Genomic DNA, 23,663 nt, shown 5'->3' on the forward strand with positions numbered 1-23,663 from the left:
GAATAATCCATTATTTTTCCCTAACTTACTCTTATAGTAAACTCTTTTAGCTTTCAATTTGAAATCATTTTAAGCTTTCAGAAAATTGCAAAAATAAAATTGAGAGTTCCCTTATGCCTCTCCCCCAGCTTCCCCTAATGTTAAGAACTTACGTAACCATAGTGCACCCAGCTTCCCCTAATGTTAAGAACTTATGTAACCACAGTGAAAGAAAAAAAGCACCTGGAAAGTTAACATAACTAATCTGCAGACCTTATTTGATTTTCGCCCGTTTTCCCATTAATGTTCTTTCTCTGCTCCAGGTTCCAATCCAAGATCCTACATTGCCTTGAGTTGTCATGTCTTCAGCGTTTCCTCCAATCGGACAGTTCCTCGGTCTTCCATCTTTCATGACCTTGATTCTTTGAGACGGTACTGACCAGCTACTTTGTAAAATATCCCATAATTTGGGTTTGCCTAATGTTTTCTTAGGGTTAGATTGAGGGTATGTATTGGGGGCATGAATATCGCAGAAGCAATGTGCCTTTCACAGTGCAGGGGAGCATGATGACGCACCATACCAGCTGGTGCGTGTCAGTGTGTCCGTCATGTATGATGTTAACCTTGACCACCTGGTTAAGGTGGTGCCTGCCAGGTTTCTATGCTGTAATGTTACTATTTTTCCTCTTAGTAAATAATAAATATCTTGTGGGGAAATACTTTGATATAATGCAAATACCCTGTTCTCATCATATTAAATACTAATTTTAGCATCTGTTGATGTACTTGCCTATGACAATTGCTATCACAGTATTTGCCTACTGGTGATTTTCTATTTCCATCATTCCTCAACAACTATTAATCAAAATTCCTCTGCAAGGAAGAGCTGTCCCTTCTCCTCCAGTACATATAATTGTTTATATCAGTATGGATTTATAACTATCTATTTTATTTCATGGGTTATAATCCAATTCTTACAGTAAATTCTAACATAACACTTTTTTCTCTGGTTGAATTTACTATTCCATTTCACGGGTATTTTGGTATATTCCTGCCCTAGTAATACACTATCTTAATCATTACAGCTTTATAATACATATTAGAATCTTCACACTGAAGTTCTCTTCTGTCATTATTTTTCCAAAAATCCCTGGGTGGCTTTTTCCTATTTATCTTTGCAGATGAGTTTTTAAATAGTTTTGTCAACTTACATAACCCTAAGGGCATTAGGTTGAAACTGCATTCAATTCAAGAACTAATTTGGGGAAAATTGTTTTCTTTACCATACTGTCTTTCCATCCAAAAACACGATATGCCTCTCCATTGACTTAAGTAAGCTTTCAGATGCCTCTGTGAAGCTCTGCCATGTTGTCATGTAGGTACTGTACCTTTTGGTTGGAAATTCCTAGAGTCTTTTGTCCCCCAGGATTCTTTTTTTGTAACCAGAAACCTTATTGAACCATCTCATTCGTTCTAAATTTTTAGTTGATTTATTTACTCAACAGTTCTTTACCGAGCATCTACCATGTACCAGGCACTGACATGAGAAACGGGGAGTCAACTTTGTTCTCGGCCTCACAGACCTGAAATTCTAGCAGGTCAGACAAAGAACAGAAAACAAGTAAATATTTACAAGTAGGACTGTTATTTATAGTCAGGCAGTATTAAATGCTCTATACAACACTAAAGCAACATAAGGAAAAGCAAAATGAAAGGAAGTGGGTATTTTCTTAGACATGGCCATTGGGAAAGCCTCTCTGGAGGGGTGATATTTGAGCAAAGACCTGAATAAAATGGAAGAGCAAGCCAAGAAACCATCTGGGCAAAGAGCATTCCAGGTAGAGAAAATAGCCTGTGCAAAGGTCCTGTGGCAGAAATGAGTTTGGTTGGTTTGAGGCATGGTAAGGCGGGGTGGCTGGAACAGAGTGAGGGAGGGCAGAGTAGGAGGACAGGAGGTCGGAGAGGTGGGTAGAGGGCAAGCCATGCAAGGCCTTGAGGCCCTGGTAAGGAGTGTGTAGCGTAGTCTAAGTGTGATGAGAAACACGAAGCAGGGATTCCAGTAAGGAGGCCCCAGAGGTCATCCAGGTGACAGAAGATGGTGGCCAGGACCAAGGCAGGAACTGAGGAACGGTCAGAAGCAGTCAAATCTTTGACACATTTTTAAAGCAGCCCTGGCAGGACTGCTAACAGGTTCAATGTTGGGAGTGAGGGAAGATGAGCATGAAGGAAATGGACCAAATCCACAGCTGGGCATATATTTCATGCCTCTCACATTTATCCTCAAGGATCCAGACTCAGCCAACACTTTGTAACACTCATATAGCTAATGCATAAGGTCGTAGCTAATTTAACAGACTGCTCTTTGACATTAAAAAGAAAAAAAAAAAAGAGGCGTGGTGTGGTGACTCAATCCTATAATCTCAGCACTTTGGGAGGTCAAGGCGGGAGGAACACTTGAGCCCAGGAGTTCAAAAGCAGCCTGGACAACAGCGAAACCCCATCTCTACAAAAAACATAAAAATTATCATGCAAGGGGTGGGGTACACCTGCCGTCCCAGCTACTCAGGAGGCTGAAATGGGAGGATCCTTTGAGCCCTGCGAGTCAAGGATGCAGTGAGCCATGATTGTGCCACTGCACTCCAACCCTGATGACAGAGCAAGACCCTCTCTCGGAAAAAAAAAAAAAAAAAAAACAAAACTTTGTAGACACCGCCACTGCCAGGAGCCCTGTTACTAGCCATGGTCAACCCCACCACATTCTTTGACATCTCCATCAACAGCCAGCCCTTGGGCCACATCATCTTTGAGCTGTTTGCAGACGAGTTTCCAAAGACAGTAGAAGACTTTCATGCTCTGAGCACTGGAGAGAAAGGATTTGGTTATAAGGGTTCTTGCTTTCACAGAACTATTCCAGGATTTATGTATCAGGGTGGTGGCTTCACACGCCATAATGGCACCGGTGGCAAGTCCATCTACGGGGAGAAATTTGATGACAAATGTGGACCCAACACAAGCAGTTCCCAGTTTTTCATCTGCACTGCCAAGATGGAGTGGTTGGATGGCAAGCATGTGGTCCCTGGCAAGGTGAAAGAAGGCAGGAATATTGCTGAGGCCACTGAGCGCTGTGGGTCCAAGAATGGCAAAACCAGCAAGAAGATCACCATTGCCGACTGTGGACAACTCCAGTAAGTTCGACTTGTGTTTTATCTTAACCACCAGACCATTCCTTCTGTAGCTCAGGAATGGTCTGGTGGTTAAGATAAAACACAAGTCGAACTTACTAGGAGACCACCCGCCACCCCATCAGCTCGCCGTCTCCTAGAATCTTTGTGCTCTCCCTGCAGTTCCCTTTGGGGTCCATGTTTTCTCTGTTCCCTTCCATGCCTAGCTGGACTGCACAGTTAAATTTATGATTATGAAATAAAAACAAAATAACAAAAAAAAAAGAGGCTCTGTTTGCTGGATCCTGTGTTTGGCCATAAAGCAGATCCACATACTCCTGCGGATAATCAAGATAGCAGCTGAATTATGTTGAATATGCTGTGATGTAATAGAGAGAACTTAGAGCTAGGAAGCAGGGGCTCCAGGCAAACTTGAGCTCATGACCCAGTCTCTCTGGCCTCAGACTCCTCACGTTCAATGAAAGGATTGAACGGGATCCTCTGGAGGTTTCTCCTAGTCCAGGCATTCCAGACTCTCTATAAACTGCATCATCACAGGGACCTGAGTCAAGGACAGCAATGAAGGCTAGACAAGCAACAGAGAAGAGCCCCAGTTCCCACTGTGTGCCCAAGGACACAGCGGGATTCCCTGAAGCCCACCACGTGAAGCAGAGCTGAGATTACATGAGAAAAGACCTGGAAAGTTCTAGCATCACACATGGCAGATGAGAAGAGCTCACTCCGCAAAAGCTGCCAACACATGTCTAGTTAACAGAGAGTTAACAAGTATATATAGATCACCAATTTTCAACTCTATTATACTTGTCAACTGAAACTCTGCTCAACACATTATATTTTATTGATGACTCAAGTACCCTTCATGAAGGCTTGGGAAGGAGCCTGAAGGTCATGATTATAATCTCTAATTAGCTTTGTTCTGGAGCTGTGTGGGAGGGCTGGTTAACCAGAAGTTGCAGGTACATGAGTTCTGGATAAAGAATTGCTACCACAATGGATGAAGAACAGATTTTGTTCATTTACTGAAGTGCTTGTTAATTGTGAATAATTACCGGAGGGTGTGCTTTCGCCATCACCTACACATATAAATAACCGTTTGTTCCATGACTCCAGGCTATTAATACGCTCCCAGGGCTGTTCTGATATAATGCCGGGAGAAGTGTGGGACTTCCATCCTCTATGTGAATTTTTGTTTGGCCTAACATCAGAGGATGCCAGGAAAAAAAAAAAAAGTAAAACTCCACTGGGATCCAAGTTAACCTGAATGAGTGAAGGTTTGAGCAACTTGCATCCATAATGCAAACTGCCTAAGGACAAGGTATTTTTGGAAGCCCCACCCCCCACAAAGGATTACAAAAGAAATAAACTCTGGGATACCTTAGACTCAAAGCAGGGCCTCCCACTGGCTTCAAAGACTTTGGCCTCTTCATTAAGGAGCAAAGCAAGAGGGTGGTCCTGGTGTTTACCAACTGTCCTGGAGCTGGCCTCCCTCCTGTCAGATGCTGGGCTTAAGAGGGTTAAGAGCCAGTAAGTGGTGCAGAGGAATGGGCCCAGCCAGGGAGGGGCAGCTCAGACCCAACCATCTCACCAGGCAGCAGGTTCTGCACAATCCTCAAAAATAAAGTCAGCCCAGTTCATCCCTTGATCCACCATCATCCCTGACTCCTGTGGCCACTCTCAGCTTTTCTCCATCATCTCAGGGCTCTGCCTGGAAGTCCCCCATCCGTGCACATCACCTCTCTTGGACCAGCGTCCTTCCTTAGCTTTAGCTATGCCACGTGATGTTGTTTAAATTGCGTCCCCCTAGTAGATAGGCTGAGGTCCTAACCCCAGGTCCCTGTGAATGCCACCTTATTTGGAAATAGACTCTTTGCATATGTAATTAATTAAGGTGAGGTCATACTGGATTAAGGTAGGCCCTAAATTCACTATGATGACTGGTGCTCTTATTAGAAGAGATGAAAACACACAGGCACACACACACACACAGAAGGAGAATGTTCTGTGATGATGGAGAGGGATTGAAGTGACACTATCTATGAGCCAAGGAAGGCTAAGGATTGAGGGCCACCCTCAGAAGTCAGGAAGAAGCAAGGAAGCATCCTCCCCTAGAGCCTTTGGAGATGGAGTGTGGCCTTGCAGACACAGTGATTTCAGATGTCTAGACTCTAGAACTATAGAGAATGTTTTAAGCCACCCAAGTTGTCAGCAGCCCTAGGAAATTAATATAGCATGCAATACAGCCATGCTTGAACTTTTCTGTTCAGCCACCCTTTCTTCAAATAAAAGTTTACAAGGAAGTTTAATAAGATATTGGAAGAACTCAGATGAATGTAGGATGTAGCGAAGGAGGGGTGAGCAGGAACTCAGGACTCCACCCTCCCCTTCTTTAACCCAGAAGCTGAGGGTAGGGAGGGCAGGACCATGCCTGACATCCCTCAGATTCCATAAAGCACAATTTGGCATGAGACTTAGACGAGCCTATAGCACAGGCTTCTCCTGGATTTGAAATTCAGCTCTTCCCCCTCCCAGCTGTGTGATATTTGACAGATAACTTGTTGGGGCCCCAGTTTCTTCATTGGTAAAGTGAAGACAAAACCACCTACCTGAGGCAATTAGCATGTAACCAAATGGAGCTCCTGTTTGCAGAGCACTCACCCTGGCCCTGCAACATAGGCAGAACCATGTCCCCTCCCAAAATTCCTATATTGAAGTCCTACCCTCCAGTACCTCAAAATGTGATCAGACTTGGCACTGAGGGTCTTTAAAGACGTGATTCAGTTAAAATAAGGTCATTAGAGTGAGCTCTAATCCAGTATGATGGGTGTCTTATGGGAAGAGGAGATTTGGACATAGGCAAGCACAGAGGAAAGACCATGTGAGGACAGAGCAAAAGGCAGCTCTCTATAAGCCAAGAGAAGCCGCGGAAGAAACCAGATCTGCCTACACCTTGATCTCAGACTTCCAGCCACCAGAACTTGAGACAATACATTTCTGTTGTTTAAGCACCCAGGCTGCAGTGCTTTGTTACGGCAGCCCAAGCAAACTTATAGAGCCTGGTACACACGTCATGCAGGCAATGTTAATTTCCTCTCCATTCCTATGTACCAGACTCACCCACAAGCTTTTTTTTTTTTTTTTTTTGTGATGGAGTCTTGCTCTGTCGCCCAGGCTGGATTGCAGTGACACTATCTCAGCTCACTGCAACCTCCACCTCCCGGGCTCAAACGATTCTCCTGCTTCAGCCTCCCGAGTAGCTGGGATTACAGGCCATGCGCCGCCATGCCCAGCTAATTTTTTGTATTTTTAGTATAGATGGGATTTCACCATGTGGCCAGTCTGGTTTTGATCGCCTGGCCTCAAGCGATCCACCTGCCTTGGCCTCCCCAAGTGCTGGATTACAGGCATGAGCCACTGAGCCCACTCACTGGGAAGCATTTTAATGTCACATTTGATTAATTCTAGATGCACCTTCTCTCCCCATGTTGACATCTCTGATATGGGGATGTGTCTGGTAGTCTCTGGGAGCCAGGCCAGGTGGGCGCCATGATCACAGTTGTCATTGCCATGTACACTCAAGCCTGGTGGGGACTTCAGTGGATAAGGGCAACTCCCATGTTTCAACCTGCAAACGGCTGACTTACAGATTACTGAAGGAACACAGGTCTGGGTGCCCTCTGCAAACCCTCTATCAACACCTCCTAGTAAATTCTAAAAATTTCAGCAGCAAAATTTGCAGAATGGGCAGCTTGGGGGAGAAAAAGATTCAGCTAGGAATTGAGAACATTTCTAAGGATAACTGCACTGTGACACCCTTGGTGGCACTGAGGATGAAGCGACGTGGAAAAGTGCAGGCATCGACCACTGAGTCGGAAGTGATTCAGAGAAACTGAACTCTGAATGTGAAAAAGGGTTAGGAATCCTTCTATCAATTTATTTTGCTTATATTTCCCTTCTAATGTATGCAACCGCCTGATATATGATAGAATCTATGTCTAAATGAATTTTAAACAGCTCTTTCAATAAGCATAAAATAAAAATTCTAAGTGATAAAAAGTATGAATTCTAGTTTAGATAGCAGCATTTTTTTTTCTCTCTTAGTGATGCAAAAAATAAAAGTGCATCTTACAGTTAGTGGTCAGAGGCTTTGGTTTGATGAAATATGGTATTATTTTAATTGCCACAATGACTTCAGGCAGGAATTATGGTTATCCCCATTTTACAGGTGAGAAACTGAGGCTGAGAGAGCCTACATGACTTGCTCAGCATCACACCGATAACCACGCAGGCCAGGATTGGGAACCAGCCTTGTACCTGGAGACCTTTACCACCTGGCTGTGCCAACCCTCTCAAGCTCACCTTGGCTGCCCCCAACCTAAACCTGAATTCCAATCCTGAATCCAGCCTCTGGCAGGAAGTTATTACCAAGGAGTTAAATTAGTTGGTTTTTCATGCATATATAATGAACTGTTAGCAATAAATAAGGCTTTTATGGGTGGCAGATTTATCCATTTTTATGGTGCAAAAGTAAAACTTGCAGGGTGTGTATTTCTAACAGGTGCTGCCTCTCACATCTGCATATGTAAATCACAGTGGTGTGAGATGGAAGCGTGGGGGACCTGCCTGGAGGCCTGGTTTACAAGACCGTCAATAGTCCCAGTCTAAGGAAGCCTGTATGACATAGGGTAGAATCACCTGGGAGCACCGGGGTGAGGACTATTTACCAGACACAGTCCAGCTACTGCGAGGTCATAAAGATAATGTTCTGGAGGGTTCGAGTGGTCCGCAGGACACCGGGCAATGGGCTGTCTAAACAGACATGAAGTATGTCACTGAGAGCGCTAGGAGAAGAGAGAGAAGCCATTCCCAGGATGGCAGGCAGAGCAGGAATCCACAGGGCACTCTGGAAGGAAGCAAGGTCTTAGAGTCTAGGCTTTGCATCAGAATCATCTGGAAGGCCTGTCAAAATACAGGCATCCAGGCTCACCCTCCCCATAAAGGCTGGCTCAGGAGGTTTGGGCTGGGGCCTGAGATTCTGCATTTGTCCCAGGAGATGCTAAAACTGCCAATCGATGAATCATGCTTTAAGTATCATTGCTCAATGCCTAGATTATATTTTGAGTAAAGGCACAAATATCCCAGGGATGTGCTAGCGCAGTGCATCCAGGTGTGAAGAGCCAGCCTGGGGCAGCCTGGCAGTTAGGAGCACGGACTCCAGAGGTGCCTGGAGAACTCAAGGTAAGTTGCTTGTCCTCCCTGAACCTCAGTTTCCTGCTCTGCAAAATAGGGTCATAATAGAACCCCTAAGATAAGATAGTTGTGATGGTTGAGTTATTCTAGGCAGGGTTTTCTCTGCTCAGTAATTGTGAAGCCAAGTGATGGGTCGAGGGGCATTAATTGTACTATTATCTTCATCTTCTGTGTACATTTTTTTGTAATAAAAAAGTTTTTTTTAAGAGGTAATGCGGCCAGGCACGGTGGCTCACACCTGTCATCCCAGCACTTTGGGAGGCCAAGGCAGGCAGATCACTTGAGGTCAGGAGTTCAAGACCAGCCTGGCCAACATGGAGAAACTCCATGTCTACTAAAAAAAAAAAAAAAAAAAAAAAATTAGCCAGAGATGGTGGTGTGTGCCTGTAATCCCAGTTACCCAGGAGGCTGAGGCAGGAGAATCACTGGAACCTGGGAGGCGGAGGCTGCAGTGAGCTGAGATTGTGCCACTGCACTCCAGTCTGGGCAATAAAGCAAGACTCCATCTCAAAAAAAAAAAAAGAGGCAATGTTTGTACACATACCCAGCTCACAGAGGCACGTTTCTATTTTCTGTCCTCCGCTCTGGCATATCCCCCACCCCATCTCTAGAAACAAATGTGTCTATGACAGGAAGTGGGGGCAGACCAACTGAAGGAAGTGCTGCGCTTACTTGTATTTAATTTTATTTGCTTCAAAAAATAAAGAGGAGTGACGAGGGGAGGTTTGCACAAATGAACACCTTCCACTGCCTCTTTCTGCTTCTATTGTGATCTCTTGCTCTCTGTGAGTCTTCCCTCCTCATTCTCTCCCTCCTTCTCTTTCTCTCCTTTTCTTTCCCTCTGTTCCCTCCTTCTCCCCCTCCTTCCCTCTTTTTCTCTCTCGTTTTCAACATATGTATCTGTGAATCTGTGGAAGGAAGCGAAAGCAATTCAGAACAGCGATTTCGGTTTTTACCCCCAGCATTAGCACCCTACTCCCAACATTTCCGTGCTTGCTTACTATTTTTGTGGGGTAGTCTTGCAGAGTGGTGGAAAGAACCCAGAATTAAATCAGACACCCCTGGATCTGAATCCTGGCTCAGCTTCTCATCAGCCATGCGGCTGGGTAAATAACCCCTGAGAGCCTCAGTCCTCTCATTTGGAGGAAGCAGGTATGTGTTTGAGTTCCCCTGAGAGCAGAGCCTGAGTGTATTAATCCATTTTCCATTGCTTATATCAGAATACCTGAAACTGGGTGATTTGTGAAGAAACAGAACTTATTTCTTATAGTTGTGGAGGCTGAGGAGTCTCAGACTGAGGGCGTGCATCTGTTCAGAGCCTTCTTGCTGGTGGTGCTGAGTCCCGAGGTGGTCAAGGCATCACATCGTGAGTGGCACTTGTTTGTTACAGCAGCAAGCAAAACCCAGTCTAACCTTCCCTGCCCGTGAAGAACTCTCTGCCAGTAAGACAACTGAGGCATGCACCCAAGTGTCTTAGTAGAGAGATGACTACAAGAACTTCAGACCCTGGAGGATGATTTCTCACGGTGATACCAGGCTGTTCTGCCATGTGGCACAACTGCAGGAGGAGCCATTCACATTTTCTGTGTGAACAGCACTCCCCGTATTTGTACAACCTGCCACCCTGGGCAGGATTCCCAGAGGAGTGGGCCTTGTTGCTGAGGCTCCAAGGATGAGTAGGAACCCCACCCATGGAGATGGGGAAAAGGCACTGCAGCTGGATGAAACAGAAGGGACAGAGATACAGCATATGGAAAACCAGAGGCATGCATGCGTGCAGCAGTAATAGCCACCAGTGTCTACTGAGCAGGAACGAGAGGCCAGATATTGTGCTAAGCTCTTTACATACATTAGCTCACTCAGTCTCACAACAGCTTGTGCAAATTCACTCTGGCTCCAGAGGCTGTGCTTTAAATCCCCCAACAGATCCTGCCCACTATCAGTAACATTGGTAGAGCACTTTACAGTTTACAAAACTCTTTTGGACTCAAAATCTGTTTTCATCATGGCAACAGCAACTGTTCCCGTTTTACAGGTGAGGAAGCAGTACTAAAGGTCTTATGACTTGTCAAGGTCACACAGAGAACAAATTGAGAGGCCAAGACTCGAACCCCATCCTCTGGCCTTAGACCAAGGATACCACAGCAAGGTGTCTGCAAAGCAGTCTCCTTCCTCCTCCCTGCTCTGCACAGAGGTGAGGTGTCTATATTTAGATCATTACAAGGAGCTGCTGAGAGAATGTCCTAAGGCTATGAATTCAGCCTTACACACAAATTCACTGCAGATCCAGGAGAAGGCCAGGAATAAACGGGTGGGAGAAGGTCCTTGACTCCAAACAGAAACTGAGCTGATCAAACACAGCCTGAGCACACACACAGGCTGCAGGAGGGAAACCAGATTAAACTCAAACCCTGTGTACTCAGAAGCTTTCCCCAGAACCCAGGTCCCACAGGCAGGAAATTGTCATTTCATGCATTTGTTTATTTTTCCCATGTCTTTTGCCGGGCTCCGTATTTCACTGAGTCCTTATCTTCTCTGTCCATGTCCACAGACTACTGGGTTGGAAATAGCTCAAATCTATTCAGACCATTTCAGGGGCTGAGTTGTATCAAGGATATTTCTTGTGGGTAGAGCAAAGATATGCTCCCACTCTCCAGTTGGACTCACTGAAACCGCCCCTTTGTGGGCAATTGGCTGGGCTCCTCCGGCAGAGATGCCTACTACTTATCAAAAATGCATGTTCCTCCTACTGTGGTACAGAATTGTCACTGAATAACGTGGCCCAACCAGGAACTACATTTCCCAGCTACCCTTGCAGATAAGTGAGGTCATGTGACCTGTTCTCATCAATGGAATATGAACAGAAGTGACAGGTGTCTCACGTGGGCAAAAAAGTTAGAGAGTGGATGTGCTTTCTCCACATTCCCTCTTTGCTTCTGCCTGGATTCACACCTGGGGAACGGTAGATGAAAGGAAACTGGATATCCGTAAAGAGAAAATACTTGTGTTAGGTTACTAAAATGATGAGGGTTATTTGTTACAGCAGCAAGCATAACTTGAATTAATCTATCTTCCTTCCTGACTCTTAGCAACTTTAGCTCCCTATGGAGAAAAGGGTTGGAATACTACCTGTTCCTCCAAGAGAGCTGTAATCTTCTATTGTTCCCTGTTGTGTGCTGGCCTCACCCTCACAACTGGGTTCCTGCCTCAGTTTCCCTGAATAGAATAGTAGATTCTCCTTAAGACAGAGGTGACTCTTATCCACATCCATTTGGAACTGACTGCCCAGCTTTGGTCAACATCAAAATGGGCTAAGACTCCAGGGTTATGATTGATGCCCACCTACCCACCCCCCAAGTCATGTAGTCACTGCCCAGCAACCCTGCTACTGTATTTGGTCCCTTTGAGGTTGCCACTGGCTGGGTTTGAGCCCACAGTGTCTAGCCATACTGGTGGCTTGATACTAGACCCTTAGGGGAAGAATGATTTAAGAGGAAGAGTGTATTAGTCTGTTTTCATGCTGCTGATAAAAACATACCTGAGACTGGGCAATTTACAAAAGAAAGAGGTTTCATTGGACTTACAGTTCCACATGGCTGGGGAAACCGCACAATCGTAGTGGAAGGCAAAGAGGAGGAAGTCACATCTTACGTGGATGGTGGCAGGCAAAAAGAGGATGAGAACCAAGTGAAACGGGTTTTCCCCTTACCAAACCATCAGATCTCATGAGACTCACTCACTATCACAAGTACAGTGCAGGAAAGACTCACCCCCATAATTCAATCACCTCCCACCAGGTCCCTCCCACAACACAATACATGAGAATTCAAGATGAGATTTGGGTGGGGACACAGCCAAATCACATCAAAGGGCATGCTACAGAATCAGAATAACCTCAAACCAAACCTACAATTTCCAGGATGAAGTTGTGCTCCTCTGTTAGACCAGGAGGCTCTCTGTGCACTGCCCTTGCCAACTGCTTAGTCTTCTCCATCTACTTTCTCCCAACAGCCTGGCCCACTTTCTGCTCTCCCAAATGTATGACACTTCCTGGGCCAGCACAGCCGTGCTGTTCCCTCCATTCAGAATGCCCTTCTGACATAAAGTTCAGAGTCTGGCAGGGGCTCACTGCTGGTTTTGGCCTGTTCAGCATCCCTCCTTCTTCTTCTGGAAACATAAACCCATGTGGGGAACCTAATCTGTGAGTTTTAATTAGGGTTAACCCCACTTTCTTCCCCACCAGAGGGGTAAGCATGTAATTGTTCGGGACTGATCTAGGAAACTTAATAGTTTGACACCAGGAGAGATCAGATCTCTTTTTTTCCTAAGATGCATGAAAAAATTAACCTTGGGGGTCTTCAGTAACAATCTCTATTTGAGAATGGAGTTTTAAAGGAGACATCATGGGAGAATCACTTGAACCCAGGAGGCAGAGGTTGCAGTGAGCCGAGATCCCACCATTGCACTCCAGCCTGGGTGACAGAGTGAAACTCTGTCTCAGAAAAAAAAAAAAAAAAAAAGTACACCTCAAAAAGAGGCAAGAGATAAATCCCTGAGTCATTGCTTGAGCAGCTTGGTGTGGACAGTGTTGGAACCTCACCCAGATCCCCTCTACAAGGCCAGAGCACACATTTGTTAGTGTCAACTGGGAACCGCTAACAGCTTATAGTTGTACCTTTGTTTAAAGACTTGCCTCAGCCAAAGAGAGCCAGTTTTCCCAGAAGTTCCCAAAAGATTATGCACCCCATTCCAGAGGGAGCTCCCAGCCAATGCCTGATCAACATGGGGGTACAAAATGTGAGTCCTCTTGCTTTGTAATGAGACAGCTCTGTGATGTTATTCCTACTCCGGAGATCCCCACGGGAACAGGTTGAAAACACATTCTTCATCAGCTTCTTCTCCTTCCCTGTCTGGCATAAAAAGTCACTTCCTTGCAAATACTGCTGAAAGCACCTCCTCAATAAATCACTTGCACAAGAATCCCCATCGCAAGTTCTGCTTGTACTGAATCCAACCTGAAATACCCCTGGATCAAGCCATGCCTGAAGTTAGACCATGGACTTTCTAGCCCCTAGAGCACACAAATTCTCTTTTCTACTTAAGCTGGTTGAAATTGGCTTTCTGACAGTTGGGCTTGACCTTGGAGACCTCATATTTAGTGAAAAATAAATATTCATGCAGTGTCCTTCATTCTCCATCTCACCTTCATCATCAGCCCGGAGTGAGGTAAGCCTGCAGCCTGCTAGCTCCCTGGAGAATCATGTGTCTAGCCTATGCAGGCAGGCATACCCCCACACCCAACACCCCCAAGCTACAAACAAACTGTCACACCTCCTCACACACATCTTGGTAACTTTATTCAGTGTGTGATTCTAAAAAGAGTTTCCAGATCGGGCCAGATTTCAACTGCAATAAAAAGGACCAACTGCTTAGCCTTTCTTTTGTCTGTGCTGAATACAAATAATACTTGTATTTGTAATAAATGTTTAGAGAAAAACTGCGTCAGTCCTTGGCTTTAGAAAGTTGTGTGCCTTTCAAGGATTCTTGCATCTGACTGTTATAATGCAGAGATTGCTGGCTATTAGGATCTGTCCCGAAATCCTCCAAGATGTTGGCACTGTATGGTATTAGAAAATTATGGTGTTTTGCTGTGTCACCACAAAAAGAAAGATTAAACAGAAAGGAGGGTTTAATAAAGTTGAAGGTTGCTGAGCAGAACAAGGGAGACTACTCTTCATTCCTATGGCCAATGCCTTGAAAAGCCCAGAATGAATTATATATACCTCAAACTCCAGACCCACCCATCCCCAGCATTTTCAGTCCTTGTCTCTCCGAGAGAGGTTGTTACAAATGACTTGAGTGTTAATGTGTGTTGCTAATTTCAGTTGATATTGGGTATAAACCTCAGGCTTTTCATTCAATCTGTATACATGCATTAAAGCTGCTATTTATTGATAATATCTCACCAAATTCCTATCAAGCCAATAATCATTATTATCATCCTCATTTTATAGAGGACAAATCCCAAGCATAGAGAGGTTGGATAATCTGCCCAAGGACACATAATCAATAAGCTGAGATGGGAATGGAGAACTCTCTGAATCCAAAAGACATACTATGTTCATGGAGCTAAACTGCCCTCTGTGTCAAAGAATATAATGTGGATTTATCCATTCTTCTCTCTAAAAATTTGATAATTTTGTGTGGAGCACTGTGAATAAAGCTCACTTTTGTAATAAAGATTACCTTTCTAAGATGAACCTTTTATAGTCAAGGTGGCCACAAGTCTTCAGGACCAGAATTTGCTTCACTGTGTGGCCTCAGAGCAGGATGCACCCTCAGAGCCCCCCACATGGTGCCTACTTGGAAAACACCAGGCATGGGACAGAGGAGTCAGAGGCAAACTGCCTCAAGACCTCAGAAGGGGACAGTTCCCATCATCCCTGTGCCATCCTTTGCTAAGACTCCTGCTTTCTCGTCTGTAAAACGGGGATCATAATGCCTCCCTGGAGGTCAGTTCTGAGAGTTAAAACACTGTGGATGTGAGAGATCTTAGCAAAGTGTCTGGTATATAAAAGCTGCTCAGTCATGTTTGCTTCTGAATCTGAATGGGTTCAGAATACTCACTTAATAGATGAGAAACCTTAGGCCCAGAGAGGAAACAAGACTTGCCACGGCCACACAGCAAGTCTAGCTAGAAGCTCTGTTGCCTCTAAGCCCAAGGCTTCCTCCTCTTCCCTGTATGCACACCCCCCTTGAAGCTGGCACAGAGAAGCTCTGTTTCCACTGTGCCTCACCCAATACTTCCCAGGGAAGGTGGTTTACGCACAGGCCTCCTGACACTGAGCTAGCACAGTGGGGAGGGGAGCAGGGGGCGAGATGGCCTCAATGAGCAAGAATCTCCCTGCCTTCTTTTATTTGGGGTGGGGACTCCAACTGCCTTTTGCCAGCGTGACCTTACCTGCTCCCTTCAACCTAAGCTGAGGGCAGACACCTGGATAGCGCAAGGGAGACCCATTAGGCAGTGAAGACAGATGATGGCAGGCAGGCAAGCATCTCCAGGAGGCAGAGGCCAATCAACAAATGCTAAATGGGCCACTTCCCCCCCAAAACCCTGAGCATCCCATGAGCCCCAAGCTCTGCTCCTCTCACACATCATTTTTTCAAACCAGTTTGTCCATCAGTACAAGACCAAAGGGAGTCTCAACCCGCAGTCCCTGCTCGTCACGGGCTGCCACTGAGCCAGGTTCACCAAATACCTGCCTTCTCACTCCAGCTCTACCATCTCCACCGCCATCCTCACCGCCCTCCCTGCTCAAGCCTAATCTCATTCCTGATTAAACTTCCTCTCCCTTCCATTTGTAATCGTGTGCAGAGATGTGCGTTTTGAAGCCCCGTATAAATATGTGCTTTAGAATTAAACTGGTTCAGCAATTCTTGACAATGATTTCTCAGAAATTAAGCCCGGACAATTTGTTTGGCTGGAGCACAGCATCTGAAACATGCATGATGGAAAGGCGGTAAATGTACTCAAGGCCCAACAGCTTCATAAATATTGGCTCCTCTGAGGGCAGGCATGCAGGCTCCACGGGAACATGCTGCCCCCTGGCAGTGCTCAGCGTTAGTGCCAGCCCAGAGCCCAGAATCTCACACATCCTCCAAGTGAAACAAAACATCACCGCTCCTGGGCACAGGCCAGGCACACTTTCCTCCACTTGGCGAGGACCCTGGGACTTCCAAGGGCGGAAGTAAATTTGTGAAGGAGGGAAAAGGGTGGGATACATTTTTATCTGTGTGTCTGGTGTAGCAGGCTCTGTGCAGCATGAGATTAAAAAGGAATGGAATACTAATGCACGCTACAACACGACGAACCTCGAAAACATTATGCTAAGCCAGACACAAAAGAGCACATATTGTATGATTCCATTAATATGAAATGTCCAGAATAGGCAAATCCATGCAGACAGAAGGCAGATTAGCAGTTGCCAGGGGCTGGGGGAGGGAGGAATGGGGAATCGCTGCTGATGAGGTTTCTGTGTGGGGAAATGAAAATGTTTTAGAACTAGATAGTAGTGACGGTGGTACAACATCGTCAATGTACTTAATGCCACAGAATTGCACACCTAAAATGGTTAAAATGGTTATGTTATGCATATCTTGCCGCCAAAAAAAAAAAAATCACTAAAACAACCTAAAGTCTCATTTCTTGCCCTGACTCCCCATCCACACCTTCAGCATATCTCAAGGTTCTGAACATTTCTGTGTGACCCCAGAGGGTTCTTTGCTGACCTGTGGTGTCTGCCAATTCCCTCTTCTGGCACCAGGCTTGCTGCAGTCCTGCCCCATGCACCTGCTGAGAGCTTCCACGGCCGCCACCTGGCTCTGTGGGGCATCCGACAGGGATGAGAGGACTGATGTCTGCCCCAAGAGTGTCACCTCTTCTCCAGCAGGAGCTGGTGGCATGAAAGCTGCGGACTTCTGGTATAGGAATGGCCCACAAGTGGGGCTGGAGGTTTGCTTGACGACAAACACTGCGTCTGGCTCAGAAGTCAGATGTTTCTCTGGTTTCCCTGGTTTGATCTGCTATCCTCAAACCAGACTTGTGGATCTAGAAAAGATCTCCCCAGGAGCTCCTAGAACCCAACTTTTGACAGAATCCTGGCTGGCATGTTCCCCTCCCCATCCCCATCTTCTAGACACATCAAATCCCAGGCGAGTGCCCATTTAGTACTGTATTTAATCTCATGCATATATGAAACACAGATTATTATTCTCACTTTATTGCTGAAGAAATAAGCTCAAAAAACAAGAGCCACACAGGAAGTTGGTGGCAGAGTCAGAATTCCAAGCCTGGTCTGTCCAGATTTTTCCTGGACCCCTTGCTTTCTCTAGGGGCTGGGTTCCCATAATACAGCAGGGATCAGAGGCAAGGAGAACTCTGGGCGTCATGAACTACCTCTCCCACCAGCCTGGAAGCTCAGAGAGGGCAGGAGTGGGGAATTCATCATTGGTGCCCAGGGCCAAGCACAGAAGCCCCCAACATAGAAACATCAGTAAATGTTTACTAAGATGAACTGGGCTCAGGCCGCACTGAGACTGAGATAACAGAATGGGGCTGGAAGAGAAAAACTGACCTGAATATTTGCTTAGAACTTAAGATAAATGATGAGTTAAAACTGGTTGTGGGGTGGGCATCTCTCTCTCTCTCTCTCTCTCTCTCTCTCTCTCTCTCTCTCTCTCTCTCACACACACACACACACACACACACACACACACACAAATCCAGTCTCGAGTTTTCAAAACAAGACACTGAACATATTGTTCTTAATACTCATACTCCCCTTTGTACTACCAACCCCCTCACACTTTGAGCAGTCAAACCATTTTTACAGGGGCTAAAAGGTTGCTCACAATTATTTGATTCACCTTAAACAGTTAGAATTACTTTTCTTCCACATACATTGAATGACAGAACCGGGTTTCAGGGTGATCCTGCCAGGTCGGAGTGGTAGGCCAAAGCAAACACTGGAGGTCAGAAAGGAAAAACAGGAATCTCACACTCAGTTCAAAAACTGTGCAGGTATCAAATGGACAAGGTGTGACATGATGGTGAAGCCACAGTGTGATCTGAATGCCCAAAGTGTGTGATTTTATGTTGGGCCATATGAACGCAGGTATGGTGCTCAGGACGAGGGAGGTGAGAGCCCATCTCCCATCAACAGTTCAGAGCACGCTGAGGTCTTTGGTAAGGAGTTCTGCACTCCCCTCCTAACAGGAGAAAACTAGAATCTTTCCAGAGAAGTTAGACCTTGACTTTCTTTTCCAAATGAACATGGTTCCAGTTTTTCCCCTTCTCAATTTCCGGCATCATTATCTCCTCAAACTCCCAGAGAGAACCCCTAAAAGGACTGGCCTCAACCTTCTCTCTCACCTTCTGCTGGTGGCATAATCTGGTCTGCCAGTCTGACTTCCTGAAGATCTCCAGTGCCCTCCCTCCCTTGCTAGCCCTTCTATATCTTAACTTGTACAGTGGCCCAACACCAGGGTCCCCAGCATACCCCCCAACTTCTCATTGTCCATCATTGTCCCTTCTTCATATCGTGTTTAATTCCCTTGTCCTATCCCCCTGCAAGGTCACCTCTGGCCCCAATCACACACAGGATAAAGTCCAAACAGCCCAGCTCGGCCCTCTCCTACCCTCCCTCCCAGCCTGCCTTACCCTTTCTGACACAAGGACCTAATCTCACACTGAGGGGGGGGGGGTCCATCTCTCTTTCTGGCTTTGAAGGTGCCATTTCTTCTGATGGAGACACTGCCAGCCTCCCATTTCCTACCTGCAGAACTCTGACTCACCCTTCAAAGCCAGGCTCAGCCATTCCTTCCTCTGGGAAGACGCATGCAGTATGGTCCGTCTGTCTTGCAGGCTCCTGAGGCTCCCTGAGTTACCCTTATCACATTGCACTGGACCTGTGAATGTGTCTATCTTTTCTCCTAGACTAGATATCACTGAGAACACACCCTGAGTCCTATTCATCTCATAACCTCCTGTGCCTAGCGCAGAGTCTTGTACACAATACTTACCAATTAGCTTAGCATGAATGGATGCATGGATGGATGAACACATGGATAAATGCATGGTTGATGCATGGTTGGAAGGGTACATGGATGGAAGGGTATACGGATGGATGGGAACATGGTTGGAAGGGTACATGGATGGATGGGTACATGGATGGATGGGTACATGGATGGATGGGGATGTGGTGGCTACAAGAATAGATGATTACTATGTCTGTGATCAGATTCAGCATGACTTCAGACCAGCTCTGTCAATTGTCTGCTCAATGACTACAGGCTCCAGAGTAGGCATACGCTGTGGATACGAATCTGCCATTCCCTTGGTTGGTCTCTGTCCCTTTGAGTCTTTCAAAATGGAAGCATCTCTCTGCATTGACTGGGATTCCAGGGTTTGAGGATTCATCTTTCTTCATACAAGACTTTTGAGCCAGTGACCTGTTCCAGCACCGGAGGAAGAGCTGGCTGCAGTGGACTTGCCCAGAGGCATGATGTTAGTCTGCACCAAGAGACCTCCCTAAGAGGTCATGGCGGGTTGGGCTCTCCAGGAAGCGGACCTGAGACAGAACAGCAAGTGCTCCTGTGATCACTCTCTGTGAAAGGAGGCAGGACTGGGAAGAGAGAGGAGTAGGTTCTGATGCAGTCTCAGTAAAAGCCCCTGCTGACTCCCTGGGGCACAACTTGGAGTTGTGTCAGGTTGAGGAAGGAGACCGGGCTTCCCCACACACACGTCAGTATGTGCTTCCCTGGGCAGGAGACACGGCCTTGGGAGAAATGACTCTCCTCAGTCAATGCATTCTGCAGAGGACCATCAGCTGAGGGCTGACAGCCGGCAGCACCCCCGGCAGCCTGGGGAATATGTCCTTCAGCCCTGCATGGAGATGTGGGTGGCACATCAGAGCACCACAGCAGTCCATGTGGCTTTTTTTCCATGCTTCGAGAAGCTCTCCTAATAGCATGTCTGTACATTTCCCAAAGCCTCACCAGGGTGTGAAATCCCACGCCCCAGGAGAATGCTTCCAACTGATAGACTGTTATCCAACACCACATCTCTTTTTGCCCAGCACTGTCAGAACTCAGTCCCACACACACCGGCCTGACTCCTCCCAGTAGGTGCAGATAAGGCCCTGCATCTCCTCTAGGGCATATTGTCTTTCCTTCCTTGTGAGACATGGTAAAGCCTTACTGGGTTATGATGAGACTTAGCCCTAGCTGTAGCCTATGAGCAGGAGGGGAGATGGGGCAGACTCCTCCCAGTAGGTGCAGATAAGGCCCTGCATCTCCTCTAGGGCATATTGTCTTTCCTTCCTTGTGAGACATGGTAAAGCCTTACTGGGTTATGATGAGACTTAGCCCTAGCTGTAGCCTATGAGCAGGAGGGGAGATGGGGCAGATCCCAAAGGGAACATGAGGCCTTGAAGAGACAGCTTTCTGCACTATCTTCAGGCAAGCGGGGCAGTGGTAACTGCAGACTCGGCGGACTTAGGGGAATCTCTGGATTCAGGATTTTGGGGTGCATCAACCCAGACATCCCTGTCTCATGTGTCATGGTCTCATTCTTTCCCAACCAGCGTTCTCATTGTGACATAGCAAGGCAGGACCAAGATGAAAATCAAACTTCTGCTGCTCTCCTGATGAAGCCCTTGGTCTGAGCCTCAGCTTTCTCTGCCCTCAGATTTCCCTTCCTAATTACCAAGGAGGACCTCTGTCTTTCACACTACACTGTTTTGGGGGACAGGGGGGAAATAAGGTCTCACTCTGTTGCCCAGACTGGAGTGCAGTAGTGCTATCGCGGCTCACTGCAGCCTCAACCTCCCGGGCTCAAGTGATCCTCCCACCTCAGCCTCCTAAGTAGCTGGGACTACAGTTATGCACCACCAAACCCAGCTCATCTTTTTTTGTAGAGACAAGGGTCTTGCTGTGTTGCCCAGGCTGGTCCCAAACTCCTTGCCTCAAGTAGCCCTCCAGCCTCAGCCTCCCAAAGCCCTGGGACTACAGGTGTGAGCCACCACGCCCAGCCACACTGTGCTTTTAATTGACTAATGAGCTTTCAGTCCTTCCTTATCTTTTTCCAATGTGTCAGCTGGGCTGAGCGACAGCCATCCAATTTCTCTGAGTTTACAGGTACTATTCGACCTGTATTTCTCAAATGTCTGATACCTTCCTAGCTTTTCCTTCCACCAGAATATCATCCCAGCTTTCACACTTATACTGTTACCCTACAGCAGGGGCCATCTGTGCTTCACCTACCCCCAGGGATGCGGTCCTTGCTGCCAGCCAGGAGGTAGGTGGTCCACCTCCAAAAGCCTACCTTAGCAGCTGCTTTCTCAGACTCCTCCTCGTGCCCACTGTCCCAGTTTGGATTTCTCCAGAAGTGGACTCTGAGTTGGAGATGAGAGGGCAGCCTTCTTAGATAGTGATCTTGGGTCTGCCTCGGGACCCCGGTTATATTAGTTAATATCCACTGTTGTAAAATATTTATACATAGTAATTCAACCCCAATAGAAGTGTATTTCTCTTTATGCAAAGATAAAAGAGGTATTTTGCATTCACAGATGGCTCTCTTCCAAGTGTTGACTGAGGGACCCAGGCTCCTTTTCTCTCGTGGCTAGAAGCCATCTGTGCCATGTGGCTTCAGGACCTCCACGATCCTCTGAATAGTGTTAGTGGCATAAACCTAGATGACCCGGTGGGAGGTCTCATGGGCCAGGCCTGGAAGTGGCACCGATCACTCTGTCCACATTTCATGGGCTAGAATGAGCTAATGGCCACATCGGCCTGCAAGAGTCTAGAAAACACCACTTAGCTCCTCTTCCAAAACTGAAAAGGAAATGGGCTTAGCAAATAGCCGGCCACTGTCTGTAGCATTCGAGAAGCTGAAACTTTCCTCTCTGGTAGGAAACCAGAGTAGCACTGGGTATCTTGCTCTTAGCTCAGATCAGCCAGTGATGCTACAGTCATTGAAGTCATTCCATAACTCTTAGGTTTAAATCCCGGCTTCCCTGTTTGCACTGCAGACTTTCCATAGCCACGAGTCTTCTCTTAAGGTTCCCGCTAAAGCCTTCCCTACCCCGCCCATCACATACTCAAGCAGCAGCAACTACAAATAGCATATGTGAGACTTAGCACCAACAGCAGAGGAAGAAGACATAATGAATTTTGGCTCAAGAGCCAAAGCAGCATCCTTGTCTCCAGGAGAAAGCTACAATAGCTTATTTCTTCACTTCTTCAGTCTCTTACGGTAGCTATGACAGTTTCTTACACTTTTTTTGAGATCCAAACACTCCAAGTATCAGCAGTGGACAAGTTAATGAGAAATACAATTGTTGCTGTTAAAAGTAAAGAGCTGATCACGGTGAAATGTGAAGAAATTATTGCATTTATCTAGGGTTTGTCAGTTTAAGTGCAGGAAGTTAATGTTGGGGAAACAAAAATGGTCTTTGAACCAAGTGAATAATGCAGCTGCCTCTTTCTGCTATGTTTTATAACTATTATTAAATTAAATACACATACATTCAAATGCCTCCAAGATAATGCATTGAAAATACCTTTTGGGAAGAAGTCATACTTCCATTTTGAGATGCCAATTTGAGCCTACATATTTAATGCCTTTTCCTCTGATCTGCCAATAGAAATGAACAAAGAAATATAGAGACTTAGTAAAAGGAAGGAATCTGTCTATCTGCATGCTAGACAAAAAGGATGACTGCTCCCAACAAGCCAGAATCACTGTGGCATGTCTAGCAGACATAATGTAGGTGGCACCACACTGAGGAAAATACGGGCCCACTCATAACTAAAAATAAGTGAAGGAAAAACCCCATCCAGAAAGTAGGCAGGGTAGATCCCTGGTAGAACCAGAGTTCCTAAACAACCCACCAACCAAATAAAAAAAAATTTAGCATCAGTAGCTACAGGTAAAGATTAGATGTGAGATGTTTGGCAAGGGGTAAAACTTAACCTCTTATGGGTGTGGGTGCAACAGGTCTAGAAGCAGCACAGTGCACAGATGCTGTCAGGGCCCTGCCCGTGCCACCTCAGCACTTATTTATTCCCATGCCAGCCTGACTTCCAACCTCTAGCTCAAGGGCTCTCTCTGATCACCAACACCAGCTCCACTTGTGTGGAGCAGAGCAGAAGTCTCAAGGCCCTGGAAGCTGGGTGTGTAAATACCTCAGCTCCCTCACCTCCGAGGTGGGATCACTTTGAGCAGCATGCTCGACGCTGACTCGCAGAGCTCCCTGGTGGGACTGAGTTGCAGCTGTGCTTGCTGCTAACTTGCTTGATTGTGTACTTTCTGCTGGGTGTCTTTCCTTCTCTGTCCCACTTCCTCACTCCCATGACAAGTGTGTCATAATATCTACTCTCAGATAAACTACTTGCACTTAAATTTTCATGTCAGGATCTGCTTCTGGAAAAACCCAAACTAAGCAGGGAGCTACGCCCGAACCCTCTGAAGGTATGGGTGGTGGGTCAAATGAAGTGAAGCCATTGTCAGAGTGGGGCCAAAGGATGGGCAGCATAGGCTTTTAGGGATGAGGGCCATTGTCTTAACCAAGGCCAAAGTGATCTGAACATAGGAGAGGATTCTCCCAGGTTGGGGAGCACCCCTTTAAATGTCTCCACTACACACACACACACACACACACACACACACACACACACACACACACAGAGAGAGAG

General features: G+C 46.4%; 1 protein-coding gene across 1 annotated transcript; it reads left to right on the forward strand.

Annotated features, from left to right (window-relative positions):
- The first annotated feature begins 2,718 nt into the window (after window positions 1-2,718).
- On the forward strand, window positions 2,719-3,168 carry LOC105727357 (peptidyl-prolyl cis-trans isomerase A-like). Its single transcript, XM_064382897.1, has one exon. The coding sequence runs from the start codon at window positions 2,719-2,721 to the stop codon at window positions 3,166-3,168; it is 450 nt and encodes a 149-aa protein (XP_064238967.1).
- Window positions 3,169-23,663: the final 20,495 nt, after the last annotated feature.

Source organism: Aotus nancymaae, unplaced genomic scaffold (assembly GCF_030222135.1).
Source record: "Aotus nancymaae isolate 86718 unplaced genomic scaffold, 86718_ANA_hifiasm-v0.15.2.pri h1tg000029l, whole genome shotgun sequence".
Classification (NCBI taxonomy): Eukaryota; Metazoa; Chordata; class Mammalia; order Primates; family Aotidae; genus Aotus; species Aotus nancymaae.

What these genes read in the sequence shown, in the direction of transcription:
- LOC105727357 (XM_064382897.1), top strand. Translation starts at nt 2,719, where the DNA reads ATGGTCAACCCCACCACATTCTTTGACATCTCCATCAACAGCCAGCCC.